General features: G+C 55.3%; 1 protein-coding gene across 1 annotated transcript in view; it reads right to left on the bottom strand.

Moving 5' to 3' along the window:
• Window positions 1-8,962, bottom strand: part of ITPR3 (inositol 1,4,5-trisphosphate receptor type 3) — a 62,994-nt gene extending 54,032 nt beyond the window's left edge. Inside the window, exon 1 of the mRNA XM_069488900.1 lies at window positions 8,591-8,962. Coding sequence (XP_069345001.1) covers window positions 8,591-8,679 — 89 coding nt within the window. The 5' untranslated portion in view covers window positions 8,680-8,962. The remainder of the gene's footprint in view (window positions 1-8,590) is intronic.
• Between the last annotated feature and the right edge of the window lie 16,945 nt (window positions 8,963-25,907).

The raw sequence follows: 25,907 nt of genomic DNA, 5'->3' as shown, positions 1-25,907 counted from the left end.
CGAGGCCAGCCCCGGCCTGTCCCCGACTGCCAGCGGCTTCCAGGACGCCGGGCCGCCCGGGGCGGGGCGGGAGGTGACCCGCCTGCGCCCGCCCGTTCCTCCTGTCCCGGCTCGGCTGTCCGCAGAGGGCGACCCCGGGGCACCCCTCCCACCTGGCAGCATCAGCCTGCCTGGTCTTAGTCACCCCCAACTCTCCCTCATGGGGGGCAACTGTGTTTATTAAACTAGCGCAGCCGCAGGTGCCCACCTGGGTGCACACCTGGGGCTGGACCCAGAGCCGAGCTCTCCAGGGGAAAGTGGCTGCGCGCTTCACACACCCTGGCTCCGCAGGTCTCCTCAGCCCACGGTCTGGAAAGGGCCTACTCCTGCCCCGCAGGCAGCCCACTGATGTCACCGTCCCGCCTCCGAGCCTTCACACCACGGAGCCCCATCTCTGCTGCCGTCCTCCAGGCCCTGCTCGGGTTCCTGCAGGGCTCCTGCCCATTCCCAGCACGGGCGTCGCCCCCATCTAAGGGCTGGGACCCCGGCCAAGATCACATTAGAAAAACCTCCCTCCAATGTGAGAACCCTTTAAGGTGTACAAATCGTTTTACATCCAATATCTCCTTTCATTCTCACCCCAATACACCATGAGGCCCACAGAGTGGAAGGAACGCCCTGAGCCACAGCAGGTCAGATGAGGGCACGCACACAACCCATGTCTATTCCACAAGACCCTACTGCCGGCCTACTGTGTGCTGGGTGTGGTCCCCAGCCTCCAGAATCTCATGCCCACCATCCTGAGGGCCCTGAGGACAGGAGCCAAGTCTATACCTGTGCATCACACATCCCCTCCCCCCATTCAGGGCCAGCCCAGCAGAGGCTCAGGAGTCCTGAGGACAGTCCCTTCTGTGAGCCTTCCATCCACGGGAGGCACAAGACCAATGTGAACAGCAGAGGGGCAGGGAGGATGGGGCTCAGGGGAAAAGGGTCCTGGCGGGAGGCCTGTGGGCAGGGCCGTCCCGGACACTCCAGAGAGGAGCTGGCTTACAGTTTACTCTAGAAGGATACAGAACAGGGTGCTGTCTGTGAAATGCCCATGGGGTCTGCACCCCAAGACTTTGGTCTGAGGGAGCAAGGAAAGATAGCTGCATCCCAGGACCTGGGTGGCCCCATTCAGCCCAAGGTGGACTTTGAGATCCAGGTGGGGGCCATGGGAAAGGCAGCAGGGCGGGTCAGTGCAGTCTGGAAAGATTAGATAAGGAGGAGGAGGAAGGGAGCTAGATAGAAGTGGGGCAGGTGACTGTCAAGGTGCCTGAATCAAAACCAGCACCACCCTCAGAGCAGCCATGGGAGGGGGAATCACAGACTAGCGGAATTCCCTGGGACCCCAAACACCCCCCCCCACCACCACCTGTGGAAACTCGGTTATGTGGGGGGGGGGGGGGGGCGGGAATGAACCAATCCAGGTCACACAGTTAATAGAGCAGCAAGTTCCAGACCCCAGGTCCCCTGACTTCCAGCCCTGGGCACTGGCCACCACTCCACAGATCCAGGCCAGTCCTAGGAGTCCAGAGTCCACTCCCAACAGCAGGCACTGTCAGAACAGTGGGATGGACTGGTGGTGGATGAGGGCACCGGGGGACCCTCTACTCCAGAAACCCAAAGTCACACCCAGTAGGTGGGAGTGAGGTAGGAATGTGGGAGAAGAACCCAGATTCACTGGCTCGGGTCCCTGGCTCATTGGAAAAAAGAAATTAATTTTCACGTCCCTGCAAAAGCATCCATTTCCTTTACCTCTACATATCTTTACCAAGGATCCAGCCTGTGCCACTCAAGGGACCAGGCAGTATATGGAATACACAGAATTTAAAAATGAGCACTGCTAAAGCCTTCAGAGAACTTGAAGTCTAGAAAGTGCAGTAAGCCACACACTCAGAGAGCCCCAAGGGTCTCTCCAGGAGCAATGGAGATAGCAAAAACAGCTGAACTTGGCCCAACAGAAATAAAGTTCCCTCCTAGTGTGCCAGCCTTCCGGGCACCTGCTTCTGTCTGCCTCTGGCCTGGGTTTCTAGCTCTCAGGAATGAGTGGGCTGACAAGTCCTGGGGTCTGTCTCCATCGCTGCTGGGTACCGGGGAAGACACGTCTGTAAGGCCAAAGAGCAGCAGGAGACAAGAGGGAAAGCTGAGAAGAGACAGACAAGAGGCGCAACCAGGGCCCCAGCCTGCCCAGGCCTCTCCCGCTCCCCATAACCCCAACTGGACTGTCAGGCTGTCCCACTGCTAGACAGTCAGCGGGGCTGTAGGAGCCTCAGCAGGGCAGACCGGCAGGCCAGGCCTGCCCACTGCCAAAGAAAAGCAGCCCGGCCAAATCAGCCCAGAAAGTGAGGCCATGTACAGCATAACCCCACCTTGTCAGGAACCACTGTCCCCGTGGGAAAGGAGGTGGCAGCAGGGCGCTGTTTTAGCTTAAAGGAGACTTAAGAGGCATAAGAACCAATGTAACATGTGGCCCTGACAGCCTCCTGATTTAAAGAAACCAGTGGTCAAAGACTGAGGACGATGGGCATATCTGACCATGGATTGGACATTGGATGCTATTAGGGAATTATTAGTTGATGTGATCACAGCACTGTAGTTACATAGGAGCACACCCTTATTCCTTAGGGACATAGAATGAAGTATTTAGAGGTGAAAAGATGCAATGTATGTGATTTGCCATAAAATGCTTCAGCAAAAAATAGATGTAGCAAATATGACAAAATGTGGGCAATTATTCAGTCTAGATGGCGGGCAGACTGGTGTTCTAAATGGTTCTCTTTACTTTTCTTGAATTATATTTATACGTCAGATTGGTGGTAGAGGGTCAAAGTGACAGCACAGATGAAGGCCAGAGTCTCCCACTGTAAATGATGTGTAAAGTCTACCTGTTGCCATCATCATCATCATCATCTCTCAGGCTTAATTCTCCCTCCCGTGACCTGTATCACCCCCACCCCCGCAGTCATCAGTTTCTAACTCAGACCCGAGCCAAGCAGGCTCTCCAGCAGGCTGCGGGGAGGAGCCATGGCTGCCTGAATGAGAGATGGGAGAGGCATTTGCTAACCAAATCTGCGCAGGTGTCTGCCTCAAGCACCTGCAGCTGCCCCTGGGCTGAGATTTGTGTTTGTTGCCCTTTCTGGCTCTGCCCACCTGCCGCCAAAAAACACACCACTGTGATGATTTACTGCCCACCGAAGCCCCTGCAATGAGTCCCTCCTGCCTGTCTCCCCAAGTGGAAATCCCTCTGTTAATGTGGCCCCACCCGGCTCCATCCCCAGCCCACACTCTGGCTCACTGTGTTGTGAACGCCCAGCCTCATTTCTGCCCCCACGATCTCTCTCTCAGTCCCTGGTCTGAAAGGCTCTGTGACCTTCTCTCCCCTGCTATGTGATCCAGGCTCTCTAGCCCAGGGTGCTGACTGTAGGGACTTGTGACTACAGGTTCGAATGCTGGGTACCACTTGCACCCTGGTGTGACCGGCCTGAAATACCCAGGGGGCTCAGAGCTCACGTTCAGAGGCCTGTGATGAACTTGGTGGAGATGTGCGCTCTGCTCTCCTCCCTTCCCGCTCAGGTTTCCTCCCCTCCACTCAAGCAGCCCTCACTGTGGTCCCCCAGCTCACACGGGTGAAGTCTAGAGAGCAAGGCTGGAGGTGAACACGCAGGGACTCTAGACATGTGTGCAGAAAAACCCAGAAACCTCCCCCCAAGCTGAGAGCAGAAAGCTGATGTGGCCCCACCCTAAAATTCAGCAAATCTCCCCACCCCCAACCCAAGCCACCGCCCCACTGAGCCAAGCCAGGGAGGGGACATGGGGTCAGGAATGTAGGGCAGGGCAGAGTGTGAGCAAGTGACTACAGCAGGATTCTTTCAGGCCACGGAGCTGGAAGCAGCCCGAGACCCTGGAGTCCCAAGGCAGACGCTGGGGCTCTATCCTCAGCCAACCCCCTCGCCTCCCCTCTCTCCACTTCTCCCCCACCCATCACATCCTGGTGCTGCCTGGGACCTGGCCAACCTCCAGGGCAGAGGCTGCTCTTGCTCCCCAGCCCCCAGGCCACACTCACAGATGTGACACGGGTCAGACCTTCTGTGGCAGAGAGTTTCGTTTCCACCCCCCTCCACAACCAGAGAGACACGCAAAGTTAGAGAGAGCCTATGAGGTGAAAGATGTACGTTCTCTTTGATCTCCATTCTGGGAATTTATCCGAGAGGATAACCGGACAAGAGTTCAGGCATGTATGGACTAGGATGTTCAGGGCAAATGGTTTGTAACAGCAAAAATTCAGAAGCAGCCTGAATGCTGAATACTAGAATTAATGCTTATTTAATGCTTAAATAAATTAAGGCACAGCATATTACGGGATGCTGCGCAGCCATAACAATAGTGTGCTGGCATGAGAAAATACAGCTTACTGTATCTGAAAAAAGACAGGATGTAAAGCCATATGTACAGTTTGATATCATCTGTAAATGTTCATTTCCATACAAAAGGCTAAAAAGTCAATACAGAATGTTTATATAAGTTGCAGTGGTATTACAGATAACATTTTTATTTGAGTTTTTCACATTTTATCAGAAAAAAATATATTTTAAAAAAATGAGTTGCATGGATCAGGCTAGCTGAGGCTGAGACCCTGCCTTGGGGTACAGAACAGAAGTGTAACATCTCATTCCGGTGAAATCACAATTAAGTGAAGGCCAAGGCAGGTCTGAAATCTGCCCAGGGAATGCGGTCGGCATGGGAGGGGCAGTCCCCCTCCTGGAATTACATGTGTCTTGAAGACTTAACGTTCAAAGGGCCCTTGCAGACCATCTCTACCAACTCCCCACTGCACAGAATGGAACAAGCTGGAACAGTCTTGATTACTGATTGCCCAGGGCCTAAAACAGTGCCTGGCACATAGTAGGCACATAAATGTTTGTTGAATGATTTAATGAAGTCTGATGAGGGCAAAAAGATAGGATCTCCAGGCTGAGGGACATGCAGACGCAGCAGACAGGCTTCCCCACAGCCCACCAGCTTGGGCGGGCCCTCAGTCCAGACCCTGGGTACACATTAAAATCACCCAGGCAGCTTCTAAAAATCCCACATCCAGATCTCCTGCTGGAGGCATTGATATAGCTGGCCTGGCCTGGGACTTGGGAGCTGGGATTTTTTTAAAGACCCCCGGGAGATTCTCAGGTACAGCCAGAGCACCTCAGATCCATGCAGGCTGACAGGAACACACTCCCTTGTCAAAAACACCTGTAGGTCAGTGGTAAGACAGACACCCTTCCTGAGAGCCATGCTCCTAAGGCTCCCTACCCTGGGCTCCTGGGCCTTCCTCTACATTTCTCCCCACACTTCCTGGGCCTCCAAGGGAAGCAGGTCAGGCTGGAAGGTGGACAGGGAACTCCATGAGGAAGAGGCAGGGGTCCCTTCTGACCCTACTCACTGCGATCACCAACCCCGGGGTGATCCAGATACAGAGGCCCTGAGAGCCCCCAAATGGTGTTCCGTGGCCCAGCCATGGTGGGCAGAAACACTTTGATAAATGTTAGGAGCTCAACTTCAAGACCTGGTTCACCTGCTCTTCCCGAGCTTACTCCCTGTGGGTGTGGGCTACCCCTCTGGGCACTCAAAAGAGATCTTCATGGAACTGGAAGATCTTGAAGGGTCCGCCTTGTGTTCTTGAGGCCAGTTCTTCCCAGAACTGTGGCCTGAAGCCACATTAAATCCGCCACCTTTTGCTGGCCCTGATCAGCAGCTCCAGCCCTGGCCTCTGTTGTTCCCACCTGGGGTGAGGGGCAAGGCAGTGGCACTGGCCAAGCTTTCCTGCCAAGAACAGGCATGGGCCTGCTTTCCCGTGCCGGCCAGCAGTCTCAACCACTCCAGGATCCACTCCCCAGACCCCTCCCGTCCTCCCAAGCCAGAGTTAATGTACAATCTTCACCGGGAGCTCTAATTATCCAGGAGGCTCTAATTGGCCTCCTCTACTTCAACCTGCAGAGCTCTGGCCACAATCAGAAGGCTGCCCCAGCCTCCCTCCCCCGCCACTGCCCCCTTCCCATCTCCCTCGCTGACCTGGCCCACCTGCCCACCAAGGCCACAAATTCATTCACCAGCCCTTGCTGGGCACCGTGCACTGACCTAGCCCGGGGAACTCAGTCAAATCAGCCTCCGGGTTCAGATGTGGGCACCAACAGCCTCCAGAAAGGCTGCGGAGACCCAGAGTTGAGAATGGAGGCAGAAAGATTCTAAGGAGGATGGGACAGACAGAGAATCACTTAGAGCACCTACACACCTTAGTACACCAATGCCCTGGGGGTCTAATTGAAATGCAGATTCTGATTCAGTAGAACTGGGCGTGGGGTCTAAGAGTCTGTACTTCTAACAAGCTTCTAAGTGACGCTGAAACTGCTGGACTGATGACTATACTTTGAGTATCAATAACGTACATCACTTACAAATCCTTCTTTCCCTGACTCTAAGAGGCGAGAAGCACAGCCCCCTCACCACCCAGTCCCCAGCACCCAGTGCAGTGCCTGTGTTTGTGCCGAATATATGAATGGTGTAATTAATTAGTTAATCCTGGTAAAGTGGCCAGCATCAGACAGGCCTACAGGGAAACCTCCAACGACCCGATTGACACCAGAGAGCAGTCTGTCCAAAGCAGTCTGAAAGCACAGAGGAGAAAGAGTTAATTCTGCCCCAGGGCGTGGGGGAAGTTGTATCTCTCAAAAGAGGCCACTTTGCACTAGGTCTTAGAGGGTGGGACAGATTTACGCAGGTGGAGACTGACTAAAGGGCAGGAGCAACACAGGAACAAAGGTAAAGAGACAGAGCCTGGGCTGGGCCGGGAACAGAGTAGTGTGGCGCACCTGGAGCTTCAGTGTATGAAGAAGGTGGTGAGAAAAACCCAGAAAATTAAGATGGGGCCTGCACATGTCGGGCTGGAAGGGTGGGTGGAAAGTCAGGAGATGTTGGAGGTGTTTGCCCAGGGAAGGTGCACCCTGGGGTAGAGGGGCTCTCAGAGGTCACTAGGACCTGCCCCAGGATCAACAAGGACTGGATCAAGCAGTTCCTGGGGCAGGAAGGGCCAAGGTGCAAGTTATCTTAGGGGGCAACAGAGGGAATCCCTTGTGAGGGAATGAGGCCTGTGTGAGGGCAGGGGAAGGAAGAACGAGATGTTTTGCCTGGTTCTGTTCAATCTCGCAGGTGCTTCAAAACCGCACACTATGTGTTCAGCCCTGAGCCAGGCACTAAGCAACAGAGGAGACGGTCATTTCCCAAAAGTCCCCAGTGCTGTTCAGATACTAGGAAGGGACTGCCACCATTGGCCCCCATGTCTCTCACGACCGCCATACCCTCTCCTCCTTCTCTCAGCATCGTAAGTGTTCACTATGTGCCTACTGTGTGCAGGTCTTGGCCTCAGGGCAGCCAGGGCCTGGTCATTGCTCTCTGCAAGAGGCCTGCACAGATGCTGGCCCAGATGCGGCTCCATCCCCATCCTCTCGGGGAACTAGCCAGAAGTTAGATCTAGTGGGAGTGGACAGATCAGTGGCCAGAGACTCCACATCTGAATGGGGAAGGGAATAAAAGAGCCCTGGAGGGTGCTGCAATATGGCAAGCAGGGCACGCTGGGATTCCCAGTGGGAACCCCCTTCTGGCAGAGCCAGCCGTCCAAACCCACAACCCAGTCCCTATCCGGCAAGACTAAAGCTTAACTGTCAACAACCCCGCAAGAGACCAGGAGAACCAGATGACAGCCCACTCTACTCCCCATCCTCAGCGACTCACCCAACTGCTTTTCTGAAGATAAACCCATTCTCTCGCAGAATTTGTCCCCTGCCCATTCTTGCTACAGGCAAGAGACATGAATTGATCCCCTGTTTATCCAGCCCAGACCCTGGGGGGTGGCGGCCAGAATTAATTAATGTTTGTAAAGTGCTGGAGACAACTTGGGACCAGGTACCCAGGGGCGCCAGATGACCTGCGCAGGAAATTGACGGCGAGAGCGGGGAGAAGGGAGGCAGCTGGCCAGGACCCGGGACGCCTGGAAGGAGAGGACTGAGAAGACACTCCTACTGAAGGGGGCGGTACAGGGAGACAGCTGGGAGGAGAAGAGGCGACCCTCAAAAGCGCCACAGCGTCGGTAACAGAGGATTCGGGCTCGGAGCTGAGCCTGCCACCCCCACAGCTCCGCCCCACCCCCAGAGCCGAGCACGTCCAGGCCCGGATGCCCTTCCCCAGCTCAAGCTCCAGCCACCCACCGGCCCGCCCCCGCGACCACCTGCAGAGGAAGTCTTGTCCCCTCCGCCCCCTCTGAAGAAAGGCGCGCGCGGGAGAGTGGAGGCTTCGCCGACGGGGGCGCCTCCTGCCAGCTCCGGCCGGGCGCCTGACTCCTACCTGAGCAAACACTTCACTTCCTTTCTCTGAAAGAAGAAGGAGAGCCGTCCCCCAGCTCCTTGGGGCTGGGGACGTCCAGGTCCTCTGTCGGGGAGCCGCGGTGGCAGGACGCACGCAGCTGGCACCAGGGCCCACGGCACCCCCTCCCCGCCCGTGTCCCCCTCCAGCTCGTTTCACTCACCCCAAAGTGCTGATGAAGCCATTGACGGAGCCCTCGGCGTACAGGGAAACGATGTCCCCGATGTGGAGAAAGCTGGACATTTCGCTCATGGCTGCGTCCCTCCGGGGCTCAGGGTGGCAGGGGCGCCCAGGGGCGCGTGGCCAGGCTCAGTGCGGAGGACTGGGGTTCCGGGGGGCGGGGAGGGGCGCGCCCCCACGTCGGAGCCCGGCGCTCGGTGTGGCCCGGGCGGGCTGGCGGCCACCGAGCAGGAGGCGGCGCGGCGCGGCGCGGCGCGGGGTCTGGGTGAGGCGGTGCCCACGTCTTGGCGCACCCGCCGCCCGCCAGCCCGGCCCGGCCCGCGCGTACCTGCAGCGTAGAAGGAGCAGGAAGTCTGGGGCCGCCAGACACATGCAAATTCCGCCCGGGAGGCGGGGAGGCCACACCCCAACCCCGCCGCTCGCCGCCGAGGCCCGCCCGCCGGCACCCATGTGCACCGGCCCGCCTCCCAGCGCGCCTAGCACGTCCGGGGTCCGGCCTCCCGGACACCCAGCGCGCCGCCAGCCCTCCTGACTCCCCGGACACCCTGCGTCCGGACAGTCCCGGGGCTCCCGCAGGCTCGCGGAACTGCCATCCCTGGGAGGCCCGGCGGTAGCCGGGGGCTCTCCGCCCTCGGGGTTCCCCGGACTGTTCACTTTCCCGCCCTCGGGTCGCTGAAAACCAGCGCGGGCGCCCGCAGATGGGGGAGTCCAGCGCCCCGCAGGCACTGCGGTGAGCCGCGCGCTGAGGACGCGCCCCAGAGCGTCCTGGTCACCGCCGCCCTGCGGCCACCGCGCGGTCTCCGCACCCAGCTGAGAGCCGTCTGGCGCCCAAAGGCGCGCTCATCCCTTTGCTCAGGATTCATTTTTCTCAACGTGAAAAGCCTTTTCATTGCACAATAGAAAGTGCTGGGTCTTGGAGGGGAAATGAAGCAATGGGTGGGTTTTGTTTTTTTCTGTCCGCATTCCTGTGTACAAAGAGATCCAACTTCCGAATCAATTCAGCCGCTCCCTCTCCAGGAGTTGGCTGCAAAACTTGGCTCCTTCTTTCCTTTAAAAAAAAAAAAAAAAAGTGGGGGTGAGGAGGAGTTACCTTCGCTAGTTAGTAGCGCACCCAAGCGCCAACAATGACAAGTCCGGGTGCCGACCCTCTGGGAGTGACCCGCTGCGGCGCCGCCGGCGGGCTGCGGCTCCCAAAGTCCTGCCCTCAAACTCACATCCCAGGCTCGCTTACTTTCTGTTCTGTTCCCCGGGCGCTTGGGTGCTTGCTTCCTAGTCCTTTTATTTGAACTCCTGGATGGGGTACCCGCTGCCACCCCCATTCGATCACATTTGCTCCCTTCCGACCCCCCACCCTCTACTTCCTGAGGGGTGGGGGCGGGGGGCGTTTGTTCCTGGGAGAAAGGGAGGAGGGGACTCGGTGACTGAAGCAGGAAGAGAGACCCGGGGAGGGGTGGAGACAGTTCAGAGCAAAGAGCTGCCAACCCCGGAGGGCAGGAGAGCCCCTGGCTGTGCCTGTTTGTACAAAGACCCCCAGAACCTGGGAGGGGAGGACAGCTCTGGGATCGCTGAGTTGCGTGTTCTACAGTTTTTCACCAGAGCCCACTGTAAAAAAATAAGTTTTACATCAGCCTAGTCCACATCTTCATCTGTATATAAGTGAAACAATAGTTTCACAAAACAATACTTACCCTTTTGACCTGTGATGCATTCTGATATTTTCTATTCTTTATTTTATTTTGTTTATTTTTTGAGACAGAGTCTCAAGAGTGCTGTGACGTGAACCTAGCTTATAGCAACTTCAAACTCCTGGGTTCAAGCCATCCTGCTGGGACTACAGGCCAGTGCCACCAAGCCCAGCTAATTTTCCTGTTTTTAGTAGAGAAGGGTCTCGCTCTTGCTCAGGCTGGTCTTGAACTCCTGAGCTCAAGGGATCCTCCCGCCTCGGCCTCCCAGAGCTCTAGGATTACAGGCGTGAGCCACGGCACCCAGCCTGATATTTTCTATTCTGTTTCAGTTGTGTTGTTGCTGCTTTAATACTGGTTGTAACCCACTAAATTGCTTTAAAAGTGAACCAAATGGGTTGCAAACTTCACTTCAAAAAATTTCATCCTGGCCGGGCGCGGTGGCTCACACCTGTAATCCTAGCACTTGGGAGGCTGAGGCGGGCGGATCGTTTGAGTTCAGGAGCTCGATACCAGCCTGAGCAAGAGCGAGACCCCATCTCTACTAAAAATAGAAAGAAATTAGCTGGACAACTAAAAACATATAGAAAAAATTAGCCGGGCATGGTGGCGCAGGGCTATAGTCCCAGCTACTCGGGAGGCTGAGGCAGGAGGATCGCTTGAGCCCAGGAGTTTGAGGTTGCTGTGAGCTAGGCTGACGCCACGGCACTCTAGCCCGGGTAACAGAGTGAGACTGTCTCAAAAAAAAAAAAAAAAGAAAGAAAAAGAAAAAATTTCATCCAGGCCATTGTGCCTAAAAGAGATGACCAAAACCCAGAGAAGAAGTGGCCAACATCAAGGCCACACAGCAGGTTCCTGGCAACTGGAGGCAGAAGTTTAGCCCAGCACCCCCTACTCCCCCACGCTGACTGGGCTGCAGCTGCCCATCCCTGGAGCCTGGCTAAGAAGGACCAGCTCCCCAGACAGTTTCACTTGCTCCCAGGAGTCAGGAGGGAAAAACAGCATTCATTCCATTGAAGGCCTACAATGTGTCCAGCCTCTGCTGGGCACCAGGCTCTGGTCAGGCTGCCAGCCTGGGCCCAGTTGCCTTTTCTCCTCCGGACAGGGCGGATGGAGAAGGATGAACTGGAAGCACCTTCAAGACTTGTGCCTTCCTTGCCCCAGCCGCAGCCAGGGGTCCATCTCCTTCCTCTGCTGAGATGCAAATCGAAGGTTCCATAACTCAGCCCATGTCTCACAGCCAGCAGGGGAGGTCACTCCACTTCGGGCCTGTCTGACCCAAAGCACATGCCCTGGGCTTGCCCACCCCTCCCCCAGCCTGGGGGAGCTCTGAGCCTCTCTGTCCACCAGGCAGGAGGTGCAGAGGCGGGGAGCATGCCTCTATACCTGACTGAAGTCCTGCCGGGGAGGCTGTTCCCAGCCTCCTGCCACACACACTGCTTCTAGGAATTTTTGTGGAACATGAAGTCCGTGCTGTTTCCACAGGAGCTACCCCTGGGTTCCAGTCTCCCATCACCTGCTTCTGCCAAGTCGGCTCCACCGTAAGGTCTGGCTTCTGAGTTAAGAGATTGTTAAAGAAAGGTTCAGCTGATTAAAAAAAAGTTTAAGAAACTGGCCGGGCGCGGTGGCTCACGCCTGTAATCCTAGCACTCTGGGAGGCCGAGGCGGGTGGATCGCTCGAGGTCAGGAGTTCGAGACCAGCCTGAGCAAGAGCGAGACCCCGTCTCTACTAAAAATAGAAACATTATATGAACAACTAAAAATCTATATAGAAAAAATTAGCCGGGCATAGTGGCGCATGCCTGTAGTCCCAGCTACTCGGGAGGCTGAGGCAGTAGGATCGCTTAAGCCGAGGAGTCTGAGGTTGCTGTGAGCTAAGCTGACGCCACGGCACTCACCCTAGCCTGGGCAACAAAGTGAGACTCTGTGTCAACAAAAAAAAAAAAAAAAAAAAAGTTTAAGAAACAGATGGTATGGCTCCAGTGAGTTCACTTCCTGCACCCCTCATTGCCCACAGAACAGATCTGCATGCCCTAATGCAGCGCACCAGACCCTCACAGCCTGCCTGGCTGTGCCCTCTTCTCCCAACCCCTGCACCCTCTGTGGACACCAGGATTGCTCCTCAAGCAGGAACCGTGCTATGGATGGGTCAGGAGCTCAGGCTCTGGCCCTTAGGCCTGGGTTTGAGTCCCAGCCTTGCGCTCTCCCGTGGCAGTTCTCCCAACCTCTGTTTCCTCATCTGTTAAATGGGGAGAGTGTCCGTGTGCAAGAGTGTAAGCCCTCAGCACAGCATCCCCAGGCAGGAGAATGAATGTCATTCTCATTTCCCAGGACCCCATCTGCTCCCACCCCTGTGCCCGGCTCCTGTGGCTCCCTCTACAGCTTCCCCTTTTCCATTTCCTATGGTCAGAATAAAGTCTCCCTCCCTAAAGTACTGGGGCTCAATCTTTTAAATATAGTTATAAAATATTTTAAGAAATAATAGATAAAAATATAGTGAATGCCCTATACTCTTCTTCCAGCTTTGTCAAATCTATGTATTTTGCAAAATTTTGTTCTAATTTTTTAAGAAGGAAACTTAAAAGTTCAGTTAGAGTTCCTTATGCACACTTCCCCGACTATATTCCCCTTCCTCTCCCTCCACAGACAGCCACTGTCCTGATTTGGGTGGGTATCATTTCATGCAGGTTTTTATGCTTGTAACACCTACCGATGTCTCCATAAACAACCTATGATACCACTTTGCAGGGTCTTACATTTTGCATAAATGGTATCACCCTGTGTGCACCCTTTGATACATACAGCTGCTGTGTGATAGTCCACTTCCTGACCACTCACAATTTGTTTATCCATTTTGTTGGTGATAGGGCTTAGATAAAGACCGAAGTTTTGCTATTACAACAATGTTACGGCAAATATTCTTGTCTCTTTGTGCACATGCATCAATGTATTGAGGGCAGTATTGTTCAAACTATGCATTGAGGCCCATTAATGGGTTAGAAATCAACTTAGTGGGTGAAGATCAGCATTTTTAAAATTCAAAACTGATTAGAAAATATCAATGTGTTATACATCGTCAGGGCAACTACCAGGGTGAAAGTTTGTGGTGGGTGTGTGATGTGCGTGTTCTGGGTTGTGGTGCGTTTTTTTTCATTCTTGCTTTCTTACTTTTTTTCTTTTTCTTTTTTTTCTTTTTTCTTTTTCTTTTTTTTTCTTTTCTTTCTTTCTTTCTTTTTTTTTTTTTTTTTAGTGATAGAGTATCACTCTGTCACTCAGGCTGGAATGCAGTGAACTCCTGGGCTTAAACAATCTTCCCACCTCAGCCTCTTGAGTTGTTAAGACTACAGGTGGGCGACCACACACAGCTAATTTTTTTTTTTTTCTTTTTTTTTTGAGATAGAGTCTCACTCTGTTGCCCAGGCTAGAGTGCCATGGCATCGGCCTAGCTCACAGCAACCTCAAACTCCTGGGCTTAAGCAATCCTCCTGCCTCAGCCTCTCAAGTAGCTGGGACTACAGGCATGCGCCACCATGCCCGGCTAATTTTTGCTATATATATTTTTAGTTGTCCAGCTAATTTCTTTCTATTTTTAGTAGAGATGGGGTCTCGCTCTTGCTCAGGCTGGTCTCAAACTCCTGACCTCAAGCAATCCTCTCGCCTCGGCTTCCCAGAGTGCTAGGATTACAGGCGTGAGCCACTGCGCCCGGCCTAATTTTTAAATTTTTTTTAAAGACAGGTCTCATTATATTGCCCAGGCTGGTCTCAAACTCCTGGCCTCAAGTGATCCTCCCTCTTTGGCCTCCCAAAGTGCTGAGATAACAGGCGTGAGCCACTGGGCCCAGCCCACAGTGTATTTCTTGTTGAGGATGCCTGTCAAAAAGTTTGAAAACCCCTACCCTAGAGTAGAAACTTAGAAAGTAGAATTACTGGAGTGCACATAAGGTGCATTCAACTTCCCAGAAGTTTCTGAATTGTTCACCAATTTGGCTGTTCTAACGTTACCCTCTTGCCAGCCGCATGGCAGTGTGCCCACTGAACGATGTCCTCACCAACACCGAGTACAGTCAGACTTTTTTAACATGCAATTTTTTTATTCCCCACTATCAGAGAACATATCATGGGCCGTCTTATATTGAAACTCTCAGTCTCCTCATTGGCCTCCCCCAGCAGACTGTGAGAAACCGGATGGAGGAAACTGTGTGCACTTCACTTTATGTCTCCAGGCCAGGCCAAGCCAAGCACATAGTAAGTGCTTAATAAATCTGTGCAGAACTGAATTGTCAAAGAGAAAGAGGGTGTGGAAAGTATATAAATTACACCAGGAGATAAATACACAGGGAGACTGTGGGAGCCCAGGTCAGGGTCAGGGACCTGGGTCCCCTGGGTGGGAGGGTGGGGAGCTCCCAGGGGTGCTCCAAGGAGTTGGGAAGGAGAACTGATGAGCCCTACCTCTCCTGAGTGGCTTGAGTGGGACACTGTTAAGCTGGGGCCAAGTTCAGGATCAGGAAGGAGTTCACCACCATCGCCCTGACAACTGGTCTGCCTGGCCCAGGCCCCAACCTCAATGGCTGGGTGTCTCCCGGCACCCACCAGCCCCACCTCCCAAGGGAGCCTCTCCCAGAGGGAAAACAGAGAGGATGGGAAGAAATCCCAAACTCAGGATTCCCAGGAAGCCAGTGATTGCAGGGCCTCTAGGGAGGAACTGAGGGGCAGGGGCTGGGTGGGGAAATTATTTTTCACCATATCTCTTTTTTAAACATTGGCATTTCAGACTATGTGGACGTATAGCCTATGACCAAAAATAAATAAAAATAAAGATGTTCAAAGCATCATCCCCAAGCTCCAAGTGCCAGCAGGAAGACCTCCAGGAAACCCACCTCCTGCACTCTCCATCCTGAGGAGGCAAGGGCGGAAAGGGGGCTGCACTCAGACCTTCCCCCTAATTGGGGGGCAGTGGGGAGAGGCTGCCAGCTCTGAGCCCTAGGCTTCCTCCACCAGTGTCCCCTCTTCCCCCACTGCGGCAACCACCTTCTGGAGACGCTCCCAGCTCTGCTGTGTGACTTTGCACAAGACACAGACATCGCTGGGTCTCAGGGTCCTCCTTGTAAATAGGGTTCACATCACCTTCCCAGATTTCGCCATTGGCTCTGAGTGTTCTTTAAGCTCTTACGGGCCCTCCCTAACTGTGATCGGGAGGGGCAGGAACCCCCACGCAGATGGGCAGTCTCGTGGTTTGGGGCAGATAACAGGGCATTGTCAAGGGCTTCCTCTGCCCCCCACTCCTGGTATGGCAGCAGGGCCAAGAGGGGTGGGGCAAAGGCGGGCCAGGAGGGCTGACTCAGTGAGCAGCCACCCAGCTGGGTCACCCGCCGTGGGTGGGGTGCCAGCCCAGCCCTGCTGGGGTTCCCAGAGAATTCCTTCCCCATGCCATAAGCTGCCCTGGGCGGGCACCTCAGCCCACAACAACCGCTTAGCCACAGCCAGGGAGAGTGTGCAGGGCTGCCTGCCCCGGGAGTCTTCACACACACACACTCTCACACTCACACCAACACTTTCACTCATGTACTCTCGCCCACACACTCAGTCACACACACTCAGCTTCTTGGGAAGGTTGGGAAGGAGACAGAACAAGTTTTCCTCCACCTCCACCCCGCGCCCCAGTCATCAGCCATAGCGATGCAGTTCAGACGTTTGCTGACCACCTACTAGTGCAAGGACTGAAGAGGAAACGACTGGGGGATGCAGCCAGCTGACTCTAGCATGTGGCCCTGGTCTGGCGAAGCAGGAGATGGCAGCAGTCTGCTCCAAGGACTCCCGCTGGTCACAGAAGCAAGCCTGATGCCCGCCCCTTCTAAGTTCAGCCTTCTGGGAAAGAAGCCCCTGGCTCTGGAGCCTGAAACCAAGGGGCCTCCACCCCAGTCTTCCCTAGGCTGATGCCCCATCACCAGGTGCCCCCCTCCCCCGAGGTGCTGGGGCAGGTAATCTATGACGTCGCCCAGGGCACCTTCCCAGGCAAAGTGAAAAGCAAGCCCTGGAGCAAGACCACTGGAATCCCAGCGCCAGCTGCTCACTAACTGGGTAGAGAGGCTCCCACTGTCTCTGGGCCTCAGTGTCCTTGCAGACCCTAGCATGTGACACGAGAATGTAGAGCCTCGTCAGTAAGGTCCTGGCAGGTAACTGGCAACACATCCACAGCGGGTGACTAAAGAGTGGTTAATAAATGGACGGACTTACAGAGGTGTGGGCAGTGTTAAGGAACCACCAAGGGTGTGCAGTGCCTGGAGCCAGCAACTGCGGGAGCTGTTACCATTCGGGCCTGCAAATGCCGCGGAGGGGAGTGCAGCCCACGGGGGCGCAAGGCCCAGCCAGGGCTCGCCAGTGGGGAGCTGATGGAACAAACACGCCCCTCCCTCCCCTCTGCCCTCTAGTCTCTTACTGGTGCCTCCCATTGGCACAACCTAACGGGAAACCAGAGGGTAAGGACGCTGGGCGATTCAGGCCATAAAGATCAGCCTCCTGGGGCACAGAGCAAGTGCAGAAGAGGGGGCGGTAGACCTGGAGGGGTGCAGGAGACACCCCCATGAATAACTAGTAATACTTGGTAAAGCACTTAGTCGGCAAGTGTTCTCTGCAATCATCATTATTTGCCTTGTTCTCAGGATTATCAAAAAGGGAAATTCTTATACTGTAGATTTAAAGAAATGACAATCTAATGGTGGAATTTTGGGTGTTTGTTTGTTTGTTGTTTTGGGGGAATTTTGTTTTTAGATGGACGGCCAAGGACCTGACGTGCATAAGGCAGGAGATTTTATCAAGGTCTCTGCAAGTCAGGCCTCCAAGTCCCGCCTCAGCTGAACAATCATAAGTGCCTGTCACACCCACTGGTGAGGAGGAGGAAGTTCGGGGGGCTGGGCTGAGCTGCCAACCTGCCCCCAGTTCTGAATCTGGGTGGGGGGTGGGGATCACAGTGGAGGGTGATTACAGCTCCCAATTGCCCTCTGAGGTCACCCCATGCTGATGCCTGGTGTCTTGGCGGCCGCCCCCAAAGAGCGCCCCTGGCCATTCTTTCTCTCTCGACCCTGGAGGGCCCTGCACCCTGAGGGGAAGTGACACAGGCCTCTGTGAGTGTGCCCAGGCCTTGGCACCTCACCTGCCAACAATAAAGGTTAGAAGCAGGGAGCGACAACCCCGTGATCCTGTTGGGAAAGAGAACAGCGTGGAAATCTTCCCTGGGGGCAGGGCCAGGCAGGAGCAGGCTTTGTCTGACAGGAGTCGGAGATGAAGAGCATGACGTCAAGTCCACCTGGGCTGGGTCCTGGCCTCCAGCCATGCCCCTCACCCACCTTGGCAGGACTGAGGCCCCTCCAGCCAGTCCTTGCCCAGGCTGCCCGGCCAAACCTGGGAATGGCTGAAATAAAGGGGTTCACCCACCAAACAGGACGTGCTCCCGCACAGGGTTTGTCAGCCTCTGTTTCTGGATCATTCAGAAGGAAGGGTCATGCATCGAGGGGTGTGCCTTCTGAGGGGCAGGGAGGGGTCACAGCTGAGGCTCTCGGGAGTGGGGAGGGACAGAAAGGCCTGCTGTTTGCCCAGGAGCCAGCAGACACTGGGGCCCTTGTCCTGGTGCAGCGGGGGAGGCTGCTGGCCAGATGGAGAGCAGCCGGCCTGGACTGTGCAATTGGCCTCTTCCTACCACACCCCCACCGGCTCCTGGAACACAGGAGGCCTTACTGGGGCCTGGTGAAGCAGAGCCCCCATCCCCAACCAGATACCAGGACCGCCCAGGCAACCAGCATGCTCAGAAGCATCCCAGCACACTGAGTGAGTGCTGCCTTCCGACGGCCCAGCTGCTACAAAAATCCTAGGGTCTGGGCCTTCAAAGTTGGGCAGGTTTTCTCTGGAAGGGGCACTCCAGTCTGTGATGACCAAACTCAGCTCTGGTCTTTTGAGCAAGCAGTCTGGTGGGAAGGCTGCATTCAACCACCTGACAAATATTTATTGAGTCTGTGCTGTGTGCCGGCCACTGTAAAGCTAGGGTACAGTAGTGATCCAAAGTTAACACACCCCTGCCCTCTCGGAATTCAAGTTCAGGTGCAGATCTGAATCACCTGCCTAAATTATATTGCCACTTTGCCACGTGCTGTGCAAGAATGGGGTGTGGTGATACGAGACTGGAGCCCCCGCCCAGGCTGGGGCAGTGGGGGGTGGGTGTCGGGAGGCAAAGGGCTTCCCTGGGGAAGTGCCACTTGCACTGACACTCCAGGCAGAGGGAATGCGATGTACAAAGACCCCATGGCAGGAAGGAACACGCCTGAGGGGGTGATAGGACATTGTGACACATCACAATGTCCGAGCTGACAGAACCAGACAGGCTGTCAAGACTGGGGAGGTGGCTTTCATCCTCTGTTGCCTCTGCCTCCCCTCTCCAGCCTCCCAGGGCTGGGACCGTGCAGCGTGTCCAACCTCCTGGGTCCCGTTGTGACTGGACTAGTTCCTTCTGGAATCCTGGGCCAGGGAGGGAGTCCAGTGGCTCGATCGTTGTCCGGCTGCTTGGCTGACGAGTGTGGCAGGCAGGCTAATATCCTCTTGGTTCTGACCCTCGTCCAATAGTGGGGGGGGGGTGCAATTCCAAGGAAAGCTCCAGCACGATGCTGTCCAGCCCACAGATTGCTCTTTTTCTTTTTGATTAATAGACTCGATTTTTGTAGAATAGTTTCGGGTTTGCAGAAGAATTGAGCAGCTAACATAGGGTTGCCATATACCCCCTCGCGGCGTCTCAGTTCCCATTATCACCATGTTGCATGGGTGCGCTGCTTGCTGTACCCGATGAACCGTATGGATGCGTGATTATTAACTAAGGCCGCAGTTTACATTAGGGCTCACTCTTTGTGTGTCATATAGCTCCATGGGTTTTGACAAATGCATGACGTCATGTACCCACCATCACAGTATCATACAGAATAGCGTCACCAACCTGGCAGAGCAACTCCAAAGGAAGTTCCAGCCAGGTGCTTTCCAGCCCACACACTGCTTCCCGCCCTCCAGTGGAGAGTTTGGGGGGAATTTGGGGGAATCCTCCCTCACCACCAATGGAGAGCAGCCACCGTGGAGACCCTGGATGGGTGAGGAAATCAAGGTTCTGGAAGGTTAACTATTTAACTCGCTCACGGTCACATGCGGGTTAGTAGCAAGGCAGGGCCCCTGGCTTCATTTGAGTTCCCGTAAAGCAGCCCTGGCTTTGGGATAGCAGTTTGTGTGGGAGAAGATCCCAGGAAGCACAAGCCCAGCCGGCAGCTGGGCCCCAGCCCGCAGGCAGCATTCTCAGGGGTGCACACTACAGCTTCAGGTTGTCCCACCAAGGGGCAGGGCGGCCCCGTGGGGGCAGGGTCTTCATGCGCCCACTCCTGCCCTCCGAGGCCGAGGGTAGTCCTGGGACTTTAATCCCAGCATTTCCATCTCCCTGTGCACGCAGAGGAGCCCTAAGGCAGGGGAGGGTTCCTGAGGGTCCTGAGGAGGGACTTGGGGGCGGGCTGAGGGCCAACTCTAGGTGACTCTGATCACTCTCGTTCATCCCACAAACCCTCAGTGGGCACCTGCTATGTGCCAGCCCTATGCTGGGCCCGTTTCACAGGTAACATTGGGTCCCTGTCACTTTGCTGCAGGAAACAGTAGAATGTAGAATCTCGGGGTCCCTGGAAGGGGTCCCTGGGGATGGAGGGCCCTGTGGTCAGTCTCTTCGAGACCCAAAGGGTGTGCTACAGGAGGACAGAGGTGGATTCCTGCCAAGTACTGTTCCTACTCAGCCTGAGTCCAAGAATGAACAAATCCCAAAGAACACTGGGACCGTCTTGCCAACGGTATCCCCTCCCCCTCCAAGCTAAAGCAGGGGCACGAGGGCAAGGACTCCCCAAGGGTCTAAGCGCTCTGGCTGCCATGGCCCCAGTTGTGACCCAGCTCCTGTCCCCTGCAGACGAACATGGGCAGGGCCAAGCTGAACGTCCTCAGCGCCTTCCTTTGGCTGGCATTGCTGCCATCCTACACTTTATTTCTAAGCATAGCCACTCCCAGGGTTGGCCCTGGCACCTTGGTCAGCCCTCTGTGTTGGCTAGGGGTGCAGGGAGGAAGGCTGCCCAAGGCACTTGGAGGATTCAGAAAGGGAACTGATAATAGTTAACCATCGCCCACACCTAGGTGGCGCTGTGGCTGGATTGGTGCACAGTCCTAACGCATCCCCATCCCCATTTTACAGATGAGAAAACCGAGGCTTGCAGAGCTGCTGGGGCTTGCCAGCAATCAAACAGCGAATGGGTCATTCCCATGCTGCAGATGGGGAACGGAAACTCAGCTATTTAACAGATTGGTGAGGGTCGTCCAGCCAGTAAGTCATCCTCCTCTTTCATGTAAGGAAAGCTCAGGGAGGTGAAGGGCCTTGCCCAATGTCACAGGCAGTAAGTGGGGCTTGACATCAGGTCTGCCTGACCCCGGGGCCTGTAGGCATCACCTCCACGCTGCAAAAGGGTCACAGACAGGGAATCTGGGAGAATCCGTTCACTCAGCAGTCGTGCCCAGACAGAGGCGGGACAGCCCAGCAGCTTCCTGTGCCCTCACAGACCCTGCCCCCAACACTTCCTTGGCAGGGGCTGGGAGAAGCCCCGAAGTAAGGACAGGGACCTCACCAAGGCCCGTGTCTTCAGCCTCTACCTACAGCTGCCACCTTGAGCCCCTCTGACTCCACCTTCAGGCAGGGGCCCCTGGCCCACTCCCTCCACCCGGAGCCAGGCAGGCCTCTGCGTCCAGGGTGGGTTCTCTCTGGGCACCACAGTCTGTGGGCCACAGGCAGGCTCCACCTACCCTGATTCCAGCAGACTCCAGCGCCAGTCAGTGGGATTCACTAGCTCTCCCTTTGTCCCCACAGACAGAATGCACAGCAGGAGGAAAAGAGGTTAGACAGCAGGGAGGACTTCCAGATTGTGGAGGATGGATGTGGAGATTGGGTGACAGAGGTTGTGGGGTTATTGAAAAGAGGAATATGCCAGGCTGGCTGATTGAAATCCCAAATGCAGGGGCTCAAGACTAATTAACTTTTTTTTTTTTTTTTTTTTTGCTGTTCCAGCTCTCTCCCTTCAGGGCCTGGGCGCTGGGAGTGGGAGCTGGAAGGTTGCCTCTGGAACCTGTTCGGGCCTCCAGCCAGGACCACACCTGACAGCTCACACTGTTCCTATTCATGGCCCATAATTAGCATGCATCGAACACTTACGCAGCTCTTCACATCTGTATCAGCTGACGGGAGGGACACCACTACTATGCCCACTTGGCAATGAGAAACCGAGGCCCGAGGCCCTCCCCAGGACTGTCCATTTCCCCAAGGTCCGTTCAGCCTTCAAGGCTCAGCTTAAATGTCCCCCTTCCTGAGAGGTCACACAAGGACCTCTGGCCTCCCTCTGCCCTGCTCCCCACAGGGCAGTCAGCCCCCAGGGACCACCCCTGTTTGGAGCCCTGGCTCTCCAAGCCAACCCGCCACTTCCTGGGTCTTAACCTTGAATGAAAGACTTCCCTAAACCTCAGCTTTCTCATCCATCGAATGGGGATAATGAAGTCGCATCCGTACAGGACCACGGTGAGTACTCAGCAAGGCAGCAGACATGAGCCCCACGGCCACTGCCTGGCACGGAGCCGGTGCTTAGTAGAGGCAGCTTATCGTTGCTAAGTTTATTACACACACCCTCCTGTTCATACTTCATCGTAGAAACTGTTGGTTCCACTTCCCGGCCGGATTAGGAGTTTGTTGAAGACTCTTGTTGGTGCCTGTGTCTTGGTTTGGGGTCCCCAGGATGCAGCCCCCGAGGCGAAGGTTAGAGGACACGTACGCTAATGGAGGTGGCCAGCCAAACACCAGTAGAGCACAGGAGGAGGGGAAGACGCGAGGCACGGAGGTGTCGTCTAACCAGTTACCACTGAGGGCCGTTAGAGCCCTGTCCCTCAGCCAGCAGTTGGAAGAGCCTCAGTGTTGACCCAAGTGAGCCGGAGGGCAGCCAGGTGTTTCTTCATCAACGCCGGATCGGCCTGCCGTTGCGTGAGGGCTGCTGTGCTTCTGGGCCTTTAACTCGCTGGCTCCTCCAGCCTGCCCCGTGGCCACGGCCAGCTACCTTCCCACAGTCAGGAGAAAGGCCTTCAGGCCAAAGACCTCCGTAAACAGCCTTCAGGGGTGGGGAGGAGAGCCGTGGGCCTGGAGGCCCTGCGCCCAGGGCGCCTGCTGCCCCTGCCTCCCATCCCCGCAGCCTTCCCTGCCACGGGCCAGTGCTGGGACGAGGCAGTGCCCTCACACAGAGAACACTGTTTTCGCCGCTGTCCACCCGTGTGTTAATGTAAGCACACGTGCATGTATTTGGAACCGGTTGCACAGTCACAGAACACACTCAAGTGATACAAAAGGCAGACAGGGAGACATCTCCCTCCAGCAGCCCGAGCCACGCCCGTTACCAGCCTCCCTCTGCTGGACTGCTCCGTCTCTCTATTACCGACCTACTCCTACCCCAGCATGTCCAAGGCCTCAGCTCCTGAGGCTCCAGGGCCCTGGTGATGGCTCACCCTGTCCTCCTCCAGGTCCAGCCCTGCTCAGCCAGTAAACTGGGGACAGGAGTTCAGGCCTTGGAGACCTGGGACCCCAGGGACTGAGGGCAAGGCCTGGCTGAGGGCCAGCATGGGCACAGAGGCAGACACCAGGGACACCTTGGTCCTGGCCAAACAGTAGACACTGGGATAGAGGTGCTGCCCGGCCACTCATCTGTCAGGTGCTTGGCTACTCGGGAGGGTCCCTTGAGTTCGAGGCTGCAGTGAGCTATGATGACGCCACTGCACTCCAGCCTGGATGACACAGCAAGACCCTGTCTCTAAAAATTAAAAAAAAAAGTACATGAGAGGATGTGTGTAGGTAATACACTAATACTACAGCATTTTATATAAGGAACTTGGGTATCCTCGGAGGGGATCCTCCAAGGATCTGAGGGGGTTCCTGGAACCAATTCCCCCAGGTCCCCACGAGTGACTGTACTGGTACATAAGAAATTATACAAAGTTAGTGATGTGACATGACAACCATTTTATTTTGCTCAAAGTTTTGTGGGTCAGGAGTTTGGGGGGGCTGGCTAGGCAGTTCTCACTTGGGGTCTCCCATGTGGTTGTAGTCAGATGTCCACTGGGCCTGGGCTCATCCGAAAGGCTCAGGGGCAGGACATGCAAGGCGGCTCCCTCCCACGGTTGCCAGGTGGTGCTGGCTGTCACCTGGGAGCTCGGCGGGGCCTGTGGACCCCAGCAACTCCACCTGGCCTCTCCAGCTTGCAGTCGTGGGGGCTGGCAGGTGTCCTAAGAGAAGCAGGTGGAAACTGCATGGACTTTCATGACTTAGCCTCACATAGCATCACTTCCACCAAACTTTATTGACGGAAGCAGTCATGACTCTCCCAGATTCATAGGGAGAGGGACATAGATCTCATTTCCTAATGGAAAGAATACCAAAGAATGTTGGGGCCATGCTTTAAAACCATCTCAGGTGACATCTCAGAACAGGTCTCTCTTTTTGTGCTAACTGGGAGGTCACAGGTTACAGGCCCTGGAGGGCACCAAGATACCCTGGGCCAGCACCCCTGGTGCAGATTCAAAGATGGGACCAGAGAGCACACAGCCAGGCCCACTCAGCCTGTCAGTGACAGTGAAGGCCGCAAAGAGGAAAGAGCTTCCGGAGGGAGGGGCCGAGATAAGAGTGTGTGCTGAACAAGTGGGGGGCCTGTCAGGGTGGGAGAGGCTAACTCTGCTCCTGGGGTCTCAGGTCCAAGAGAGGCTGAGCTGCAGCCGATCATGAGAAACCATTGACAGCTTCCCAGCAGTGGTCAACCACGGAAACACCTTCAGAGAGAGGAAGGTGGGGACCTGGGGGATAAGGAAAGCCTGGTAAGCCCATGGTCCTCAGTCCCCTCCTCAAGGCTCCACGGCATCTGACGTGCCCCTTCACAGCACCTCTGAAGCTGCCCTAGCCCTCCAGCCCAGCCTCATACTACAGTAGCCCAGGGCAATGTAACCCAAGGCAGGCCGGTGTCCCAGGGTGTGGCAGCCAGTCTCCCTCATCCCTTCCTCAAGCATCAGTGCCTGCTGGAATGGGAACAAGGGCAGGGACTTGTCCACAGGTGTGCTCCCAGCAGGCTCTCAACAGACTGGCTGACTGAATGAGGCATGGGGCGTGTTGGGGAGGGGGTCGGTGGGGATCAGCCCCGGCTCCTGCCCCTCACCCCTCTCTGCTTGGCCTCCAGGCAGGGTTGGCAGATGCCAGCCCCCTGCCTACTCGGGGGGCCCGCCCAGGCCCTTGGGCACTTCCGGAGCAGCAGAACACATCCTGCCCTTGATGCCCCCGAAAGGAGCAGCTTATCAGAAGGGAAGGGACACTTTGTACAGGCCTGGCCTTCCACCTGGGCTGGAGGCACCATGTCCAGGCTCTCGTGAGCAGAGCAGAGCCCCGCCTGCAGGAGGTTCCAGGGAGCAGATGGAGGGGAAGGGTCTGGGGAGGGCAGATGAGCCAGGCTCTGTGCCCCAGGCCATGTCCGGACCCAGGCCTCTCCCAGGGCTCAACTCACGCCCTCCTCTCCTTTCCACAATTCCACCTTCTCTCCATTCCCTTCCTACCGCTCTAACTCCTGGTGGAGTTTTTCACTGACTCCATTCATTCATTCAAGCAATATTTAAGGAATACTTTGTGTGTGCCAGGCAAGGTTCTCGGCTCTGGGCTCCCCACAGCAAACAAAACAGGCCACAATGCCTGCCCTCATGGAACTTATGTTCTGGTTGAGAAAGACGGACAATGAGCACATAATGAATGAAATATACGATATGTTAGATGATGAAAGGGATCTGAGACAAAGTAAATCAGGGCAAAACAAAATATAAAAATAGGTCATTGAACATTGCCTATGTAAAAAATACAATAAAAAAATAACAAACAAGGCCGGGTGCCGTGGCTCACGCCTGTCATCCTAGCACTCTGGGAGGCCAAGGCAGGAGGATTGCTCAAGGTCAGGAGTTTGAGACCAGCCTGAGCAAGAGCAAGATCCCGGCTCTACTAAAAATGGAAAGAAATTAGCCAAACAACTAAAAATAGAAAAAATTAGCTGGGCATGGTGGCGAGTGCCTGTAGTCCCAGCTACCCGGGAGGCTGAGGCAGGAGGATCACTTGAGCCCAGGAGTTTGAGGTTGCTGTAAGCTAAGCTGATGTCACGGCACTCTAGCCCAGGCAAGAGAGTGAGACTCTTGTCTCAAAAATAAATAAATAACAAGAATGAAGTAAAAAATTTAATGAAATTTTTTAAGAATGAAAAATATATAGGCCGGGCACGGTGGCTCACGCCTGTAATCCTAGCACTCTGGGAGGCCGAGGCAGGAGGATCGCTTGAAGTCAGGAGTTCGAGACCAGCCTGAGCAAGAGCGAGACCCCATCTCTACAAAAAATAGAAAAATTAGCCAGGCATGGTGGCTCGTGCCTGTAGTCCCAGCTACTTGGGAGGCTGAGGCAGAAGGCTCGTTGGAGCCCAGGAGTTTGAGGTTGCTGTGAGCTAGGCTGACACCACAGCACTC

This window comes from Eulemur rufifrons, chromosome 15, assembly GCF_041146395.1.
Source record: "Eulemur rufifrons isolate Redbay chromosome 15, OSU_ERuf_1, whole genome shotgun sequence".
In the NCBI taxonomy this organism is placed as follows: Eukaryota; Metazoa; Chordata; class Mammalia; order Primates; family Lemuridae; genus Eulemur; species Eulemur rufifrons.
The sequence above is the reverse complement of the archived record's forward strand: the minus strand, read 5'-3'. Positions and strand labels throughout refer to the sequence as shown.